This window comes from Bombina bombina, chromosome 6 (genome assembly GCF_027579735.1).
Source record: "Bombina bombina isolate aBomBom1 chromosome 6, aBomBom1.pri, whole genome shotgun sequence".
NCBI classification, from domain to species: Eukaryota; Metazoa; Chordata; class Amphibia; order Anura; family Bombinatoridae; genus Bombina; species Bombina bombina.
The window spans coordinates 93733901-93752814 of NC_069504.1; the positions used below are offsets into that span (position 1 = coordinate 93733901).

The 18914-nt window shown below is 38.3% G+C and overlaps 1 protein-coding gene across 1 annotated transcript in view; it reads left to right on the forward strand.

Annotated features, from left to right (window-relative positions):
- The window catches only part of HGF (hepatocyte growth factor), a 244420-nt gene that overhangs the window by 217597 nt on the left and 7909 nt on the right, over positions 1–18914 (forward strand). The window contains exons 14-16 of the mRNA XM_053716517.1: positions 3723–3797; positions 5425–5568; positions 7082–7188. Of these exons, the coding sequence (XP_053572492.1) occupies positions 3723–3797; positions 5425–5568; positions 7082–7188 (326 nt within the window). The remainder of the gene's footprint in view (positions 1–3722; positions 3798–5424; positions 5569–7081; positions 7189–18914) is intronic.

Sequence of the window (18914 nt, forward strand, 5' to 3'; positions counted from 1 at the left end):
CTAATCTGCCCCCCCCAAAATCGCCGCCACCTTACCTACACTTATTAACCCCTAATCTGCTGACCGGACCTCGCCGCTACTCTAATAAATGTATTAACCCCTAAAGCTAAGTCTAACCCTAACCCTAACACCCCCCTAAATTAAATATAATTTTAATCTAACAAAATAAATTAAATATTATTAACTAAAGTCTTCCTATTTAAAACTAAATACTTACCTGTAAAATAAACCCTAATATAGCTACAATATAACGGATAATTATATTGTAGCTATTTTAGGATTTATATTTATTTTACAGGCAACTTTGTATTTATTTTAACTAGGTACAATAGCTATTAAATAGTTATTTACTATTTAATAGCTACCTAGTTAAAATAATTACAAAATTATCTGTAAAATAAATCCTAACCTAAGTTACAATTAAACCTAACACTACACTATCAATAAATACATTAAATCAATTAAGTACAAATACCTACAATTAAATAAACTAAACTTAATTACAAAAACCCCCCACTAAATTACAAAAAATAAAAAATATTACAAGAATTGTAAGCTAATTACACCTACTCTAAGCCCCCTAATAAAATAACAATGCCCCCCAAAATAAAAAAAATTCCCTACCCTATTCTAAATGAAAATAGTTAACAGCTCTATTACCAGCCCTTAAAAAGGCTTTTTGCGGGGCATGCCCCAAAGAAATCAGCTCTTTTGCCTGTAAAAAAAAACCACAATACCACCCCCCAACATTACAACCCACCACCCACATACCCCTACTCTAACCCAAACCCCCCTTAAATAAACCTAACACTACCCCCCTGAAGATCTCCCTACCTTGAGTCGTCTTCACTCAGCCGAGCACCGATGGACCAAAAGAAGACATCCGGAGCGGCAGAAGTCTTCATCCTATCCGGGCAGAAGAGGACATTCGGACCGGCAGATATCTTCATCCAAGCGGCATCTTCTATCTTCATTCATCCGACGAGGAGCGGCTCCATCTTCAAGATCTCCTGCGCGGAACATCCTCTTCCTACCGACGACTACCGACGAATGAAGGTTCCTTTAAGTGACGTAATCCAAGATGGCGTCCCTCGAATTCCGATGGGCTGATAGGATTCTATTAGCAAATCGGAATAAAGGTAGGAAAAATCTGATTGGCTGATTGAATCAGCCAATCAGATTCAAGTTCAATCCGATTGGCTGACCCAATCAGCCAATCAGATTGAGCTCGCATTCTATTGGCTGTTCTGATCAGCCAATAGAATGCAAGCTCACCTACCTACACTTATTAACCCCTAGTCTTCATCCTGTCCTCTTCTGCCCGGATAGGATGAAGACTAGGGGTTAATAAGTGTAGGTAGGTGGCGGCGACGTTGGGGGGGGCAGATTAGGGGTTAATAAATATTATGTAGTTGTCGGCGATGTTAGGGGCAGCAGATTAGGGGTACATAGGGATAATGTAGGTGGTGGCGGTGTGCGTTCGGCAGATTAGGGGTTAAAAAAAATTATTATAGTGGCGGCAATGTGGGGGGACCTCGGTTTAGTGGTACGTAGGTAGTTTATGGGTGTTAGTGTACTTTAGAGCACAGTAGTTAAGAGCTTTATAAACCGGCATATTTTTCCCTATTCTCTCAATAGGGGTTTTTTTCTTTGATTTAAATGTTGTAATATGCTTTAAAGGGACACTAAACCCCAAAAATTATTTCATGATTCAGGTAGAGAATACAAATTTAAATAACTTTCCAAATTACTTCTATTATCTAATTTGCGTCATTCTTTAGATATCCTTTGCTGAAAAAATAGCAATGCACATGGGTGAGCCAATCAGACGAGGTCTCTATGTGCATCTACCAATCAGCAGCTACTGAGCATATCTAGATATGCTTTTCAGCAAAGCATATTAAGAGAATGAAGCAAATTAGATAATAGAAGTAAATTAAAAAGTTGTTTAAAATTGCATGCTCTTTCTAAATCCTGAAAGAAAAAAATTGTGCTTCATGTCCCTGTAAGCACACTCCCAGCGAGTTACCTCTTTCTATAATATAGACAACAAGGTCAGTTGGGATACATTAGCATTTTTGCCTTTTCCTCTAATTCTGAGATCACTTCCCTCAAATTTGACTCTTTTTATGTCCCTTTAAATGTCAAGAATAAACATTAGCTCAGTTTCTATTGCTGGCACGTGTGTTCAGTTTGACACTCTTCACCTACACGTTCTTCCTTACACCAAACAACCTTCTGATTAATAAATACACTAAATATGAAAAATAAAAAAGGCCAGTAATTCTTGCTGCCTGTGCTATAAAAACATTATCATTTGTATGATCACAGAACCATCCTGTCTACAACAGTTAATCAATAATAATAAAAAAAAGATAGATCACTACTTATCTTCACTTTGGTTTGTGTGGAAATCTACTAGCTCTTGTTTGAAACCGGTCAATATAAATGGTATAATGCAGGTATTAAAATAAATGTACTCATGTACATATTCTAATTACATCACACAGTGAAAAAAAAAAGTTACTAGTCCTGTTCAGCATGATGCAAACAATATAGGTATATTGCCATTTGGTATAGTCATTGCCTTTTGTAGTTTTAATAATTATGTCCTCAGCTAACAGCTGAGCATTCTCTACAGAGTTATCTCTTTGCATTTTCTCACGGTGCGGATATTAAATAGATGTTACATATTCTGGCTCACTGAATATATTATATTTTGCAAATACACACACTCCAATGGCAGGAATTATGTTGGCTTCCATTTAATGCAGTGCTTAAGTGTGCAGTATCTTGGCAAACAGAGCCACTGACTAATACATAGTTTTCTTTGAGATATTAAAGGGACACTGAACCCAAAATTTTTACTTTCGTGATTCAGATAGAGACTGCAATTTTAAGCAACTTTCTAATTTACTTCTATTATCAATATTTCTTCGTTCTCTAGCTTTCTTTATTTGAAAAAGAAGGCATCTAAGCTATTTTTTTGGTTCAGTACCATGGAAAGCACTTGTTTATTGGTGAGTGAATTTATCCACCAATCAGCAAAAACAACACAGTGTGTTCACCAAAAATGGGCCGGCATCTAAACTTGCATTTCAAATAAAGATACCAAGAGAATGAAGAAAAATTGATAATAGGAGTAAATTAGAAAGTTGCTTAAAATTGCATGCTCTATCTGAATCACAAAAGAAAAAAATTGGGTTCAGTGTCCCTTTAAAGATTACAACATGGCATAAGTGAATCAGGTTTGCTTAGTTTAACCAGATGTTTGATCTTCAGTTGAAAAAGACCTACAGGAAACAAAACAAAAAGTAAAGAAACAAGAAAAAACAAACAAGAATTTATATTATCCTGCTGTCTTTCCCGTGCAATAAAGATCAGCCATAAATTAGTCTGGGTTTTATCCAATACTGTTCTCAGAAATTTTGAACATCTGGGTGATTTGGATTAACTGTGTAAAGCTAACCCTTGGCTTTAATTGCTGCCCTTTTGGACTCTGCTATTAGGGAAAAATAAACAAATATTATGTTAGCCAGAAATGAAATGAAAGAAAATGCCTTTGCTTTTTAAAAATAAAGAAAAAAATCTTGGAAAACTTCAATAACATATTATAGGTCTGATCACCCCTCTTATAGTAATGGAAACCAATTTACAGCTTAAAAAAATATATGTGTTTGTTTTAGTAACTAAATATTTAACTTTTGTTCCCTTCTTTATAGGAATAACCATAAATGTGGAGGAACTCTTGTAAATGAAAGATGGATATTAACAGCAAGGCAATGTTTCAATTACGGGTATATTTTCATAATTGTTGTTATATATAATTCATAATAATAAAAACTGCAATATAGACAGGTAGAAGATAGACAGATTATTTAATGTATATTTAACTTTATAATGCATTAACCTTATACAAATGCTTTTATTTATATCCATGTTAAGATTTTTTTCTTATCATTACTTCTTGTTATTATCTGGAAATAGTACACTGGATTGCAATAATTTATATATTAAGAACAAATTAAATCATGCAATGTCAGTTCTATGTCATTATTTCATTTCTTAGTTTGAAGGTTTCATCTGTATTTTTCTTCACTGCTCTAGACTAAATAATTGTTCCCATTTTGTAATTGTATTTAAAATACTTGTAACCAGAAACTTAAACTTAAATGTTCATATAATGAGATTTTGAAAAATGTGTATCTTTATAGAACTGTCAAATTAAAGCAAATTCAATATTTTGGGGGGTTAGATAATATACTAGTACCATTGTTTAATGAGTTTGTAATGTTATGCAGAGTTCTTTTGAAAAAACAAAAACAATAATTGAATGCTGTTTGCCACAGTGCTGTATAGTTTATTTATTTATGAAAGTGTTTTCTTAAAATTAAAAAATTATTTAGTTCAATTTTGTTTTAGACCATATTCTATGTGTTTTAAAATATATTTATTTATGACTTTGTATGAAGTATATGTTACCCAAAATAAAAATGTATTTGTGACAGCTTGAAGTTGGGATTTCAACTTAAAGGGATACTGAACAAAAATGTTTTCTTTCATGATTCAGATAGAGCATGCAATTTTAAGCAACTTTCTAATTTACTCCAATTATCAATTTTTCTTCATTCTCTTAGTATCTTTATTTGAAAATTGGTGACTAAAATGTAGCCACCAATCAGCAAGCGCTACCCAGGGTGCTGAACCAAAAATGGTCTGGCTCCTAAGCTTTCATTTCTGCTTTTTTCAAATAAAGATACAAAGAGAACAAACAAAGATTGATAATGATAATATGAGTATATTAGAAAGTTGCTTAAAATTGCATGTTCTATCTGAATAATTAAAGGGACCGTAAACACCAGAATTGTTGTTGTTTAAAAAGGTAGATAATCCCTTTATTACCCATTCCCCAATTTTGCATAACCAACACAGTTATAATAATATACTTTTTACCTCTGTGATTACCTTGTATCTATGGCTCTGCAAACTGCCCCCTTATTTCAATTCTTTTGACAGACTTGCATTTTTAGCCAATCAGTGCTTGCTCTTAGGAGCTTCACGTGCCTGAGCTCAATGTTATCTATATGAAACACATGAACTAACGCCCTCTTGTGGTGAAAAACTGTCCAAATGCATTCAGATTAGAGGTGGCCTTCAAGGTCTAAGAAATTAGCATATATACCTCCTAGATTTAGCTTTGAACTAAGAATACCAAGAGAACAAAGCAAAATTGGTAATAAAAGTAAACTGGAAAGTTGTTTAAAGTTACATGCCCTATTTAAATCATGAAAGTTTTTTTTTACTTGACTGTTCCTTTAAATAATACATTTGGGTTCAGTACCCCTTTAAGATCAAGATAGTTTGTACCTTACATATGTGATTTTTTTATTAAATATTATCAATGTGTTTTTTTTTTTTTTGCAGAAATATTAATTTAAAAGATTATGAAGTATGGTTGGGTGTACATAACATTTACAGCCATAATGAAGAACACAAGCAAGTTAGGAATATATCCCAATTAGTCTTCGGACCAGAAGGATCAAATCTAGTTCTTCTAAAACTTTCAGAGTGAGTTCTTTTTTTATTGCTATGAAAACAACATGTGGGTGTGTGCCAGAACGTTTTATCACCTGATAACATAATTAATAGCCAGCTGGCATGACAGACAATTTTATAATAAACTCCACTATTTTTGTGTTTTTTCATAATAGTGAACACTATTTGCAATTAAAAGTGTGTTTTAAAAATGTTGCTTTACGCTTTTCTTTAACAAGGAGATCAGCACTTTTATAACATCACATAGGGGTAGATTTAACAAGTAGCGAATGCTGCAATCTACCCCTCTAGTTTCCTGCTTGCCGGAAACTGAAGTTAAGAAGTAGCGGTCATAAGACTGCTGTTCCTTAACTTCAATCATCCCGATATGAGACGATCGGGATGATTGACACCCCCTGCTTGCGGCTGCGAATTTACAGGGGGGGGGATTGCACACACATTTCTTGTGAAATACTTGTGCAATGTTAAATGCAGACAGCATAAGCTTTCTGCATTTAGCAATGCAGGACGGACATGATTTGCTATAGCGAATTATGTCCGCCCGGGGTTTAATAAATGGACCCCATAGTGTCATTCACAGATCATATTTAGCTTTTATGCATGAACCTGACTGACAGGCATTTAAGTTTTTTGTGCTACTCACCAGGCAGTTGCTAGCACCTCTCTAGACTCTGAGAACACAAAGGTGTGTGTAATAAAACAAACAAATAAATAAATACAAAGATCCCTTTTTAAATTAACGTTGTACACTAGGGCTGTATAGAATAACATAGTATAATGCAAATATAATATAAGTTAACTCATGGTAAGTCCAATATAGTTTATAGTTTGGCAGTACTGCCTCATGGTGATCATGATTGTTATAGTACATAGTACTTGTTAGAGTAATAGCAGGGAAAATAAATTGGCTGTATATGTGATAAAACAGTCCATTTCATTGTTGGAATAAAAAAAAACAGTGGGTCATATATAACTGAAAACATTGTAATGTATTGTTTAAAATTTGAAAAAAGGATTTTACCTTTTATTTCTTTTTTTTATTTGGGCAGGGTCAGTTACTTCCTGTCACAGCACCACAAGGCAGATGAGTTCTCTATAGGAAGGCATATATAGCTTGGTGTCATAAATCTTCTATAGCAACTTGAGCTGGCTTACTGTTTGATGAGTGCTAGAGAAACAGGAAGTCATTTCCCTGCTCATTCTCAGAAGAGGTAGAATACAGCTTAAGTTCTCAGCATGTCAGCTTCCTAATGTCACTATAGGCAGTGGTTACAAAGAGAATTTAATTTTGCAAGAAAACAAGTAAATTGTTGTTTTTAAACACAAAATTATTTTTTTATGTTTTTGTTATGACTTAGCATATTTAAAAAAAAAGAATCACTGTTCCATATCACCTTTAATGTATGTCAATACATATATATTCAAATAAGAATGTCTATATTTTAATATACTTAAATCTCACAGACCTAAAAAATGAGGTTGCCACTTTTAGGATGTAATTGAGATATATATGTCCTCCCTACAGGCCTGCTGTAGAGAATGCTTATGTGGGTAGAATCAAGTTACCAAATTATGGATGCACCATTGCAGAAAAGACGACTTGCTTTGTATACGGGTGGGGACATACTGGAAGTAAGATATTTACTTTTGAACCATTTTTATATTAAAGTATATTTTACACTTGAAACATTTTATATCTTCTTTTTATTTCACTGCCATCTTATATGTCCACATGCTTTATTCATACATTGCATATATATGTGTTTTTTTCATGTTTGGGCAGCGCAGTAGAATTTCTTTTGTCTGTCTTAAAGTGATGGCAAACTTTTTCCATTTGTATTAACAGATTCGGAATATTAGAAATATTTTAGATGGAGTTTATTTAATCAGTTTGAATGAAGATGCGCTATAACTTACTTTTTAATGTATCACTGAAAGTCTAATACCCCACACTCTGGCCGCCCACTTCAAAAGTATTTATTTTTGGGAGCTAACGATTTGAGCTGTTCTCCAATCAGCACTCTAGCCATATGGCACTCCCACAATTCTTTTTTGTAGCTAAAGCACTGATTAGAGAACAGTTCAAACTGTTAGCTCACGCAAAAAAAATTGCTTTTGAAGTTGGCGGCCAGAGCGTGGGATGTTCCCATTTCAGCGCTACATTAAAAAGTAAGTTGAAGCATATCTTCATTAAAACTGATGAATTAAACTCCATCTAAAATATCACTAACATTCCGGATCTGTTTATACAAATGGGAAAGTTTACCATCACTTTAATGAGGTATGATTATTTACTTGCTTTAAGACTGACGTTAAGCTGGTCATTTTAATCAATCAGTAAATGAAGACATTAAACAGACACTGTACAATGTTTCTCTCCCTAATTGTGTTTTCAATAACTTGCAATTAGGGTTGCCACCTGTCCGGAATTGACCCAGAGAGTTTGGGTTTCAAACTGTGTGTCTGGTTTTCCTACTTACACAGCGCCGATCCATGCACTTCTCTCCTGAGTCCACCCACGTTCACAGAGCACACATGTCTTTTAAAAGTGTGCATAGCCCACGAGGAATGTACTTTAAATAAATAAATATACTGTATATATATATATATATATATATATATATATATGTATGTATATTTATTTTTTTCTTTGGAGGCAGCAGTGGAGTCCAGGATGAGAGAGGCCTTTCTAATATAAATCAACTTGCGGGCCATTACCATGACAAACGTTTGCTTCTGCACTGCAGGCATTTTTTGAAGATAGCTCTTTGTAATGACCCTGACAAGCCACTGTTAAAAACCTGCCCCCTATGTCTTCACTAACAGTTAGACAACCGGCTTGGTTTTCCCAGTACCTATTCTGGGGAAGATAGAATACTGAACAGCACCAGTTACTACTGGTGTATTGAGTCCCCATATGGGGAGCGCTACCTGTGGGTTTATTGTCATTTAAGGAGGTCAAGCAGTGGGGTCCGGAGTCCAGCTGATGAGCTGTTTTGTTTGCTATGGATGTTAACCCTTTCATTGCCTTTTTGCAAGTCATTTATTAATTATAACAGTGTGAATTGACAACAGTAAAGTCAATTTGCAGTATTAGAGATGTTATAAAATAACATTTTTATGGTAGATGTGTTGTCCTAAGAAAAAAACACTGAGTATCTTTGTGTGTGTGTGAGAGAGAGTGTGTGACAGTGTGTTTGGGAGTGTGTGTATGTGTATTTGGGAGAGAGTAGGTGCATGTGTGAGAGGGAGAGTGTAAGAGTGTGAATGGTTGAGTTTGTGTCTATGGGGCCGATTTATCAATCCGCCAGACATTGCTGAATTATTATTATTATAATTTATTTATGAAGCACCAACATATTCCACAGCGCTGTCCATGGGTGAAATTCATTTAAATTAAACAATGATATAAATCTTGTAAGAGACAAGACAAAATTTACAAACACATACAGGAGGAACTGAGGGCCCTATTCCCGTGGGAATTTACAATCTAGAAGGGTAAGAGGTTTAGAAACAGGAGGTGAGGACTGAAAGATTGAGAAAGATGTTAATGAAAAGTTAGATGAGGGAAATGTTGTTAGGCAAGTGAAATTAATTCATTATTGAGTTGGGTGGCAGTCTTCTTTGAACAGAAAAGGAGCATTTAAAGGAAGAAAGATTAGGGCAAAGCCTGACAGCACGAGGGAGAGTGTTCCAGAGGGTAGGTGCTACACGACAGAAGTCCTGCAGTCTAGCATGAGAAGAGGTGATAGTTGAGGATGCAAGGAGCAGGTCATTGTTGGATCTTAGTGTGGCGGGCTGGAGTATACTTGTTTATTAGAGAGGATAGGTAGAGGGGAGCGGCGCTGGTAAGAGCTTTGTATGTAAGGGTGAGAATTTTGAATTTAATTCTGCTGTGAATGGGGAGCCAATGAAGGGACTTGCAGAGAGGTGCAGCAGATACAGAGTGACAGGAAGGGTGGATTAGCCTGGCAGAAGCATTTAGAATGGATTGAAGGGGGGAGAGGCGGCAAAGAGGAAGGCCAGTAAGTAGGCTATTGCAATAGTCAAGTCGGGAAATAACAAGGGAGTGGATTATTTGCTTTGTGGTGTTAGCGTTCAGAGAAGGGCGAATCTTTGAAATATTTTGTAGATGGTTACGGCAGGATGTAGAAAGTGATTGGATGTGGGGGATAGATTTGAGTCAAGTGTAACTCAGAGGCAGCGTACTTGGGGCGATGGGGAAATGGTGATGCCGTCAACAGGGATAGAGATATTAGAAGTTGGCGTAGAGGTTGAGGGGGGATAAGAAGGAGCTCAGTCTTGGACTGTCGGCATTTAACACTGCACAAGCAGTTCTGGTGAACTGCTTATGCAATGCCGCCTCTGCAGATTCTCGGCCAATCGGCCACTAGCAGGGGGTGTCAATCAACCCGATCGAACACGATTGGGTGGATTGATGTCCGCAGCCTCAAAGCAGGCGGACGAGTTAAGGAGCAGCGGTCTTAAGACCACTGCCTCTTAACTCCTGTTTCTCGTGCGGAAACAGATGCATTGAGGCCGATTGACTGCTTGGTAAATTGACCCCTATGTGTTATTTTTCACAGTGTATACTTTGTAAAAAATATTTAGCTGTGCTGTGCATGATGGAAGAGTGTTTAGATTTGACTTCAACCAAAGGTGGAAACTATACTTCTAATACATGCTGCACAGTATTACATTTATTGTGAATTGCTCCTTTAGGTTTATTTTTGTTATTTGAAAAAGCTGTTTTTATCATTAAAACCTAAACCAATTGTTTTTAAGAACATTAATATTTAAATAAGCTGGGGGCTCTAGGAACAGCAGATTTCTTCTGTTATGTGTGATCAGTCCACGGGTCATCATTACTTCTGGGATATAACTCCTCCCCAACAGGAAATGCAAGAGGATTCACCCAGCAGAGCTGCATATAGCTCCTCCCCTCTACGTCACTCCCAGTCATTCTCTTGCACCCAACGACTAGATAGGATGTGTGAGAGGACTATGGTGATTATACTTAGTTTTTATAACTTCAATCAAAAGTTTGTTATTTTATAATAGCACCGGAGCGTGTTATTACCTCTCTGGCAGAGTTTGAAGAAGAATCTACCAGAGTTTTTACTATGATTTTAACCGGAGTAGTTAAGATCATATTGCTGTTTCTCGGCCATCTGAGGGAGGTAAAAGCTTCAGATCAGGGGACAGCGGGCAGATGAATCTGCATTGAGGTATGTAGCAGTTTTTATTTTCTGAATGGAATTGATGAGAAAATCCTGCCATACCGTTATAATGACATGTATGTATACTCTACACTTCAGTATTCTGGGGATGGTACTTCACTGGAATTACTCTGTAAAAAGTACAGTAAACCTTTTAATAGGTATTTATTATGTTAAACGTTTTTGCTGGAATGTAGAATCGTTTGCATTTTCTGAGGTACTGAGTGAATAAATGTTTGGGCATTATTTTTCCACTTGGCAGTTGCTTGTTTTAATTGTGACAGTTTCGTTTCTCTCTCACTGCTGTGTGTGAGGGGGAGGGGCCGTTTTTTTGGCGCTCTTTGCTACGCATCAAAAATTTCCAGTCAGTTACTCTTGTATTTCCTGCATGATCCGGTCATCTCTAACAGAACTCAGGGGTCTTCAAACTTCTTTGAAGGGAGGTAGATTCTCTCAGCAGAGCTGTGAGACTTATATATTGACTGTGATTAAAAACGTTGCTCTGTAATTTTTACGTTTCAAATTTAATTATTGTTACTTTACTAATGGGAACAAACCTTTGCTAAAGTTGTGTTGTTGTCAAGGATTGATGCTATAACAGTTTTTCAGTTCATTATTTCAACTGTCTTTTAATCGTTTAGTGCTTCTTTGAGGCACAGTACGTTTTTGTTAAATAAGATTGTAACCAAGTTGCAAGTTTATTTGCTAGTGTGTTAAACATGTCTGATTCAGAGGAAGATACCTGTGTCATTTGTTCCAATGCCAAGGTGGAGCCCAATAGAAATTTATGTACTAACTGTATTGATGCTACTTTAAATAAAAGCCAATCTGTACAAATTGAACAAATTTCACCAAACAGCGAGGGGAGAGTTATGCCGACTAACTCGCCTCACGTGTCAGTACCTGCATCTCCCGCCCGGGAGGTGCGTGATGTTGTGACGCCTAGTACATCTGGGCGGCCATTACAGATAACATTACAAGATATGGCTACTGTTATGACTGAAGTTTTGGCTAAATTACCAGAACTAAGGGGCAAGCGTGATCACTCTGGGGTGAGAACAGAGTGCGCTGATAATACTAGAGCCATGTCTGATACTGCGTCACAGCTTGCAGAGCATGAGGACGGAGAGCTTCATTCTGTGGGTGACGGTTCTGATCCAAACAGATTGGATTCAGATATTTCACATTTTAAATTTAAGTTGGAGAACCTCCGTGTATTACTAGGGGAGGTTTTAGCGGCTCTTAATGATTGTAACACTGTTGCAATACCAGAGAAATTGTGTAGGTTGGATAAATACTTTGCGGTACCGGCGAGTACTGACGTTTTTCCTATACCTAAGAGACTAACTGAAATTGTTACTAAGGAGTGGGATAGACCCGGTGTGCCGTTCTCACCCCCTCCAATATTTAGAAAGATGTTTCCAATAGACGCCACCACACGGGACTTATGGCAAACGGTCCCTAAGGTGGAGGGAGCAGTTTCTACTTTAGCTAAGCGTACCACTATCCCGGTGGAGGATAGCTGTGCTTTTTCAGATCCAATGGATAAAAAATTAGAGGGTTACCTTAAGAAAATGTTTGTTCAACAAGGTTTTATATTGCAACCCCTTGCATGCATCGCGCCGATTACGGCTGCGGCAGCATTTTGGATGGAGTCTCTGGAAGAGAACCTTAGTTCAGCTACGCTGGACGACATTACGGACAGACTTAGAGTCCTTAAACTAGCTAATTCATTCATTTCGGAGGCCGTAGTACATTTAACCAAACTTACGGCTAAGAATTCAGGATTCGCCATTCAGGCACGTAGGGCGCTGTGGCTAAAATCCTGGTCAGCTGATGTAACTTCTAAGTCCAAATTACTTAATATACCTTTCAAAGGGCAAACTTTATTTGGGCCCGGTTTGAAAGAAATTATCGCTGACATTACAGGAGGTAAGGGCCACGCCCTGCCTCAAGACAAAGCCAAAGCTAAGGCTAGACAGTCTAATTTTCGTCCCTTTCGGAATTTCAAAGCAGGAGCAGCACCAACTTCCACTGCACCAAAACAGGAAGGAGCCGTTGCTCGTTACAGACAAGGCTGGAAACCTAACCAGTCCTGGAACAAGGGCAAGCAGGCCAGGAAACCTGCTGCTGCCCCTAAGACAGCATGAATCGAGGGCCCCCGATCCGGGACCGGATCTAGTGGGGGGCAGACTCTCTCTCTTCGCCCAGGCTTGGGCAAGAGATGTTCAGGATCCCTGGGCGCTAGAGATCATATCTCAGGGATACCTTCTAGACTTCAAATTCTCTCCCCCAAAAGGGAGATTTCATCTGTCAAGGTTGTCAACAAACCAGATAAAGAAAGAAGCGTTTCTACGCTGTGTACAAGATCTGCTATTAATGGGAGTGATCCATCCGGTTCCGCGGTCGGAACAAGGACAAGGGTTTTACTCAAACCTGTTTGTGGTTCCCAAAAAAGAGGGAACTTTCAGGCCAATCTTGGATTTAAAGATCCTAAACAAATTCCTAAGAGTTCCATCGTTCAAAATGGAAACTATTCGGACAATCTTACCCATGATCGAAAAGGGTCAGTACATGACCACAGTGGATTTAAAGGATGCTTACCTTCACATACCGATTCACAAAGATCATTACCGGTATCTAAGGTTTGCCTTCTTAGACAAGCATTACCAGTTTGTAGCTCTTCCATTCGGATTGGCTACGGCTCCAAGAATCTTCACAAAGGTTCTGGGTGCCCTTCTGGCGGTACTAAGACCGCGAGGAATTTCGGTAGCTCCGTACTTAGACGACATTCTGATACAAGCTTCAAGCTTTCAAACTGCCAAGTATCATACAGAGTTAGTCCTGGCATTTCTAAGGTCGCATGGATGGAAAGTGAACGAAAAGAAGAGTTCTCTCTTTCCTCTCACAAGAGTTCCATTCTTGGGGACTCTTATAGATTCTGTAGAAATGAAGATTTATCTGACAGAAGACAGATTAACAAAACTTCTAAATGCATGCCGTGTCCTTCATTCCATTCAACTCCCGTCAGTAGCTCAATGCATGGAGGTGATCGGCTTAATGGTAGCAGCAATGGACATAGTACCCTTTGCACGTCTACATCTCAGACCGCTGCAATTGTGCATGCTGAGTCAGTGGAATGGGGATTACTCAGACTTGTCCCCTACTCTGAATCTGGATCAAGAGACCAGAAACTCTCTTCTATGGTGGCTTTCTCGGCCACATCTGTCCAGGGGGATGCCATTCAGCAGGCCGGACTGGACAATGGTAACAACAGACGCCAGCCTACTAGGTTGGGGCGCTGTCTGGAATTCCCTGAAGGCTCAGGGACAATGGAATCAGGAGGAAAGTCTCCTACCAATAAACATTCTGGAATTGAGAGCAGTTCTCAATGCCCTTCTGGCTTGGCCCCAGTTAAAAACTCGGGGGTTCATCAGGTTTCAGTCGGACAACATCACGACTGTAGCTTACATCAACCATCAAGGAGGGACAAGAAGCTCCCTAGCAATGATGGAAGTATCAAAGATAATTCGCTGGGCAGAGTCTCACTCTTGCCACCTGTCAGCAATCCACATCCCGGGAGTGGAGAACTGGGAGGCGGATTTCTTGAGTCGCCAGACTTTTCATCCGGGGGAGTGGGAACTTCATCCGTAAGTCTTTGCCCAAATACTTCGACGTTGGGGCAAACCAGAGATAGATCTCATGGCGTCTCGCCAGAACGCCAAACTTCCTCGCTACGGGTCCAGATCCAGGGATCCGGGAGCGGTTCTGATAGATGCTTTGACAGCACCTTGGAACTTCGGGATGGCTTATGTGTTTCCACCCTTCCCGCTGCTTCCTCGATTGATTGCCAAAATCAAACAGGAGAGAGCATCAGTGGTTCTAATAGCGCCTGCATGGCCACGCAGGACTTGGTATGCAGATCTAGTGGACATGTCATCCTGTCCGCCTTGGTCTCTACCTCTAAGACAGGACCTTCTGATACAGGGTCCATTCAAACATCAAAATCTAACTTCTCTGAAGCTGACTGCTTGGAAATTGAACGCTTGATTTTATCAAAACGTGGTTTTTCTGAGTCGGTTATTGATACCCTGATACAGGCTAGGAAGCCTGTTACCAGAAGGATTTACCATAAGATATGGCGTAAATACCTATACTGGTGCGAATCCAAGGGTTACTCCTGGAGTAAGGTTAGGATTCCTAGGATATTGTCCTTTCTACAAGAAGGTTTAGAAAAGGGTTTATCGGCTAGTTCATTAAAGGGACAGATCTCAGCTCTGTCCATCTTGTTGCACAAGCGTCTGTCAGAAAATCCAGACGTCCAGGCCTTTTGTCAGGCTTTAGCTAGAATCAAGCCTGTGTTTAAAACTGTTGCTCCGCCATGGAGTTTAAACCTTGTTCTTAACGTTCTACAAGGAGTTCCGTTTGAACCCCTTCATTCCATTGATATAAAGTTGTTATCTTGGAAAGTGTTATTTTTAATGGCTATTTCTTCGGCTCGGAGAGTCTCTGAGTTATCAGCTTTACATTGTGATTCTCCTTATTTGATTTTTCATTCATATAAGGTAGTTCTGCGTACTAAACCTGGGTTCTTACCTAAGGTAGTCACTAACAGGAACATCAATCAAGAGATCGTGGTTCCTTCCCTGTGCCCGAATCCTTCTTCAAAGAAGGAACGTCTTCTACACAATCTGGATGTAGTTCGTGCCCTCAAGTTCTACTTGCAGGCAACTAAGGATTTTCGACAAACTTCTTCCCTGTTTGTCGTGTACTCTGGTCAGAGGAGAGGTCATAAGGCTTCGGCTACCTCTCTCTCCTTCTGGCTTCGTAGCATAATTCGTTTAGCCTATGAGACTGCTGGACAGCAGCCTCCTGAAAGAATTACAGCTCATTCTACTAGAGCTGTGGCTTCCACTTGGGCCTTTAAGAATGAGGCCTCTGTTGAACAGATTTGCAAGGCTGCAACTTGGTCTTCGCTTCATACTTTTTCCAAATTTTACAAATTTGACACTTTTGCTTCTTCGGAGGCTATTTTTGGGAGAAAGGTTCTTCAGGCAGTGGTTCCTTCTGTATAGTGAGCCTGCCTATCCCTCCCGTCATCCGTGTACTTTTGCTTTGGTATTGGTATCCCAGAAGTAATGATGACCCGTGGACTGATCACACATAACAGAAGAAAACATAATTTATGCTTACCTGATAAATTCCTTTCTTCTGTTGTGTGATCAGTCCACGGCCCGCCCTGTTTTTTTAAGGCAGGTAAATATTTTTTAAATTATACTCCAGTCACCACTTCACCCTTGGTTTCTCCTTTTTCGTTGATTCTTGGTCGAATGACTGGGAGTGACGTAGAGGGGAGGAGCTATATGCAGCTCTGCTGGGTGAATCCTCTTGCATTTCCTGTTGGGGAGGAGTTATATCCCAGAAGTAATGATGACCCGTGGACTGATCACACAACAGAAGAAAGGAATTTATCAGGTAAGCATAAATTATGTTTTTATCATCTTATCTTTATATATATATATATATATATATATATATATATATTTATATATATATATACACACAAAGGCCTCCTGATCTCTATATATCTATCTCTCTATTTGTCATCTATCTATTAAAAAAAAATTTCAGATGCTACCTAAATCCTAAAGTTACAATTTACAATATTATAAATGCTTTGTGGCGGGTATAACAAGTAATTTAGAAAAAATTAAAAGGACAATATGCTCATTCAAGTAGCTGATAAGAGTTTATTGTATTGGTTGTTTTCCTATGTTCCCTCGTTTACATAGCTTTTCTACATAGCTTTTCTACAGATAATACTGCATTATTCATATTTTTAGTATAGGTGGAGGTTTCAACAGACAAACTCAACTATTTCAAATAATAAAATAAAGTCATATGAGCTCTTTGTAAACACTTTAATTTCAAATTAAAGGTAAAGGAACTATTTGTAAACAATTTAATATACTGCAGCAGGTAAAATAAAAAAATAGGAAACATTAGAGGGGATAAAAATGTACAGTACAATTTCCTTTTAAGTATAAACAGGTGCAATATCTCAATGTTGGTGTTGACTTAAAACGACAGTAAACACCTAATTAAAAGATTATTTTGCAATTCTTGCAAAAAAATAAAGGGCCATAATAATAAAAAATAAATTGCTTCTACTACTGACATTTCTATAGGGGCATCAGTATCACCAACTATATTACTGTGAAAATATCTTACGGCGAGATTACGAGTTTTGCGTTAGCCTTAAAAAGCAGCGTTGAGAGGTCCCAAGACTGCTTTTTAACGCCCGCTGGTATTACGAGTCTGACAGGTAGAGGCTCACCGCTCACTTTTCTTCCATGACTTGAGGCTACCGCAAATCCCCTTACATCAATTGCGTATCCTATCTTTTTAATGGGATTTGCCTAATGCTGGTTTTACGAGTCTTGGAGAAAGTGAGCGGTAGAGCCTCTACCTCCAAGACTCCTACCGCATTTAAAAGTCAGTAGTTAAGAGTTTTATGGGCTAACTCTGGAACATAAAGCTCTTAACTACAGTGCTACAAAGTACACTAACACCCATAAACTACCTATTAACCCCTAAACCGAGCCCCCCCCCCCACATTGCAAACACTATAATAAAATTATTTAACCCCTAATCTGCCGACTGGACACCGCCGCCACCTACATTATAGCTATGAACCCCTAATCTGCTGTCCCTAACATCGCCGACACCTATATTAAATTTATAAACCCCTAATCTGCCCCCCCCAACGTCGACGCCACCTACCTACACTTATTAACCCCTAATCTGCCAAACGGACATCGCCGCCACTATAATAAATGTATTAACCCCTAAAACGCCGCACTCCCGCCTTGCAAACAGTATAATAAATTGTATTAACCCCTAATCTGCCCTCCCTAACATCACCGCAACCTACCTACATTTATTAACCCCTAATCTCCCGCCCCAACATCGCCGCTACTATAATAAAGTTATTAACCCCTAAACCTAAGTCTAACCCTAACCCTAACACCCCCTAAGTTAAATATAATATAAATAAAACAAAATAAATTTACTATAATTAAATAAATTATTCCTATTTAAAACTAAATACTTACCTATAAAATAAACCATAAGATAGATACAATATAACTAATAGTTACATTGTAGCTATTTTAGGATTTATATTTATTTTACAGGCACATTTGTATTTATTTTAACTAGGTACAATAGCTATTAAATAGTTAATAACTATTTAATAGCTACCTAGTTAAAATAAATACAAAATTACCTGTAAAATAAATCCTAACCTAAGTTACAAATACAACTAACACTACACTATCAATAAATTATTTAAATAAATTAAATACAATTTTCTAAAATAAAATAAATTAAATAAACTAAACTATATTACAAAAAAACAAACACTAAATTACAAAAAATAAAATAATATTACAAGAATTTGAATCTAATTACACCTAATCTAAGCCCCCTAATAAAATAAAAAAGCCCCACAAAATAATAAAATTCCCTACCCTATACTAAATTACAAAAGTAATCAGCTCTTTTACCAGCCCTTAAAGGGCTTTTTGCGGGGCATTGCCCCAAAGTAATCAGCTCTTTTACCTGTAAAATAAAATACAAGACCCCCCCAATATTACAACCCACCACCCACACACCCCTACTCTAAACCCCACCCGATCCCCCCCTTAAAAAAACCTAACACTACCCCATTGAAGATCACCCTACCTTGAGCCGTGTTCACCCAGCCGGTCACCGATGGGCCAGAAGAGGACATCCGGAGCGGCAGAAGAGCTCCTCCATCCAGCAGAAGTCTTCATCCATCCAGCGCGGAGCGGGTCCATCTTCAAGACATCCGACGCGGAGCATCCTCCTCTTCCCGACGACTAATGACAAATGAAGGTTCCTTTAAATTACATCATCCAAGATGGCGTCCCTCGAATTCCGATTGGCTGAGAGGATTCTATAAGCCAATCATAATTAAGGTAGGAAAAATCCGATTGGCTGATGTAATGGATCAGCCAATAGAATGTGAGGTCCATTTTTCCTGCCTTAATTCCGATTGGCTGATAGAATCCTATCAGCCAATCGGAATTCGAGGGACGCCATATTGGATGACGT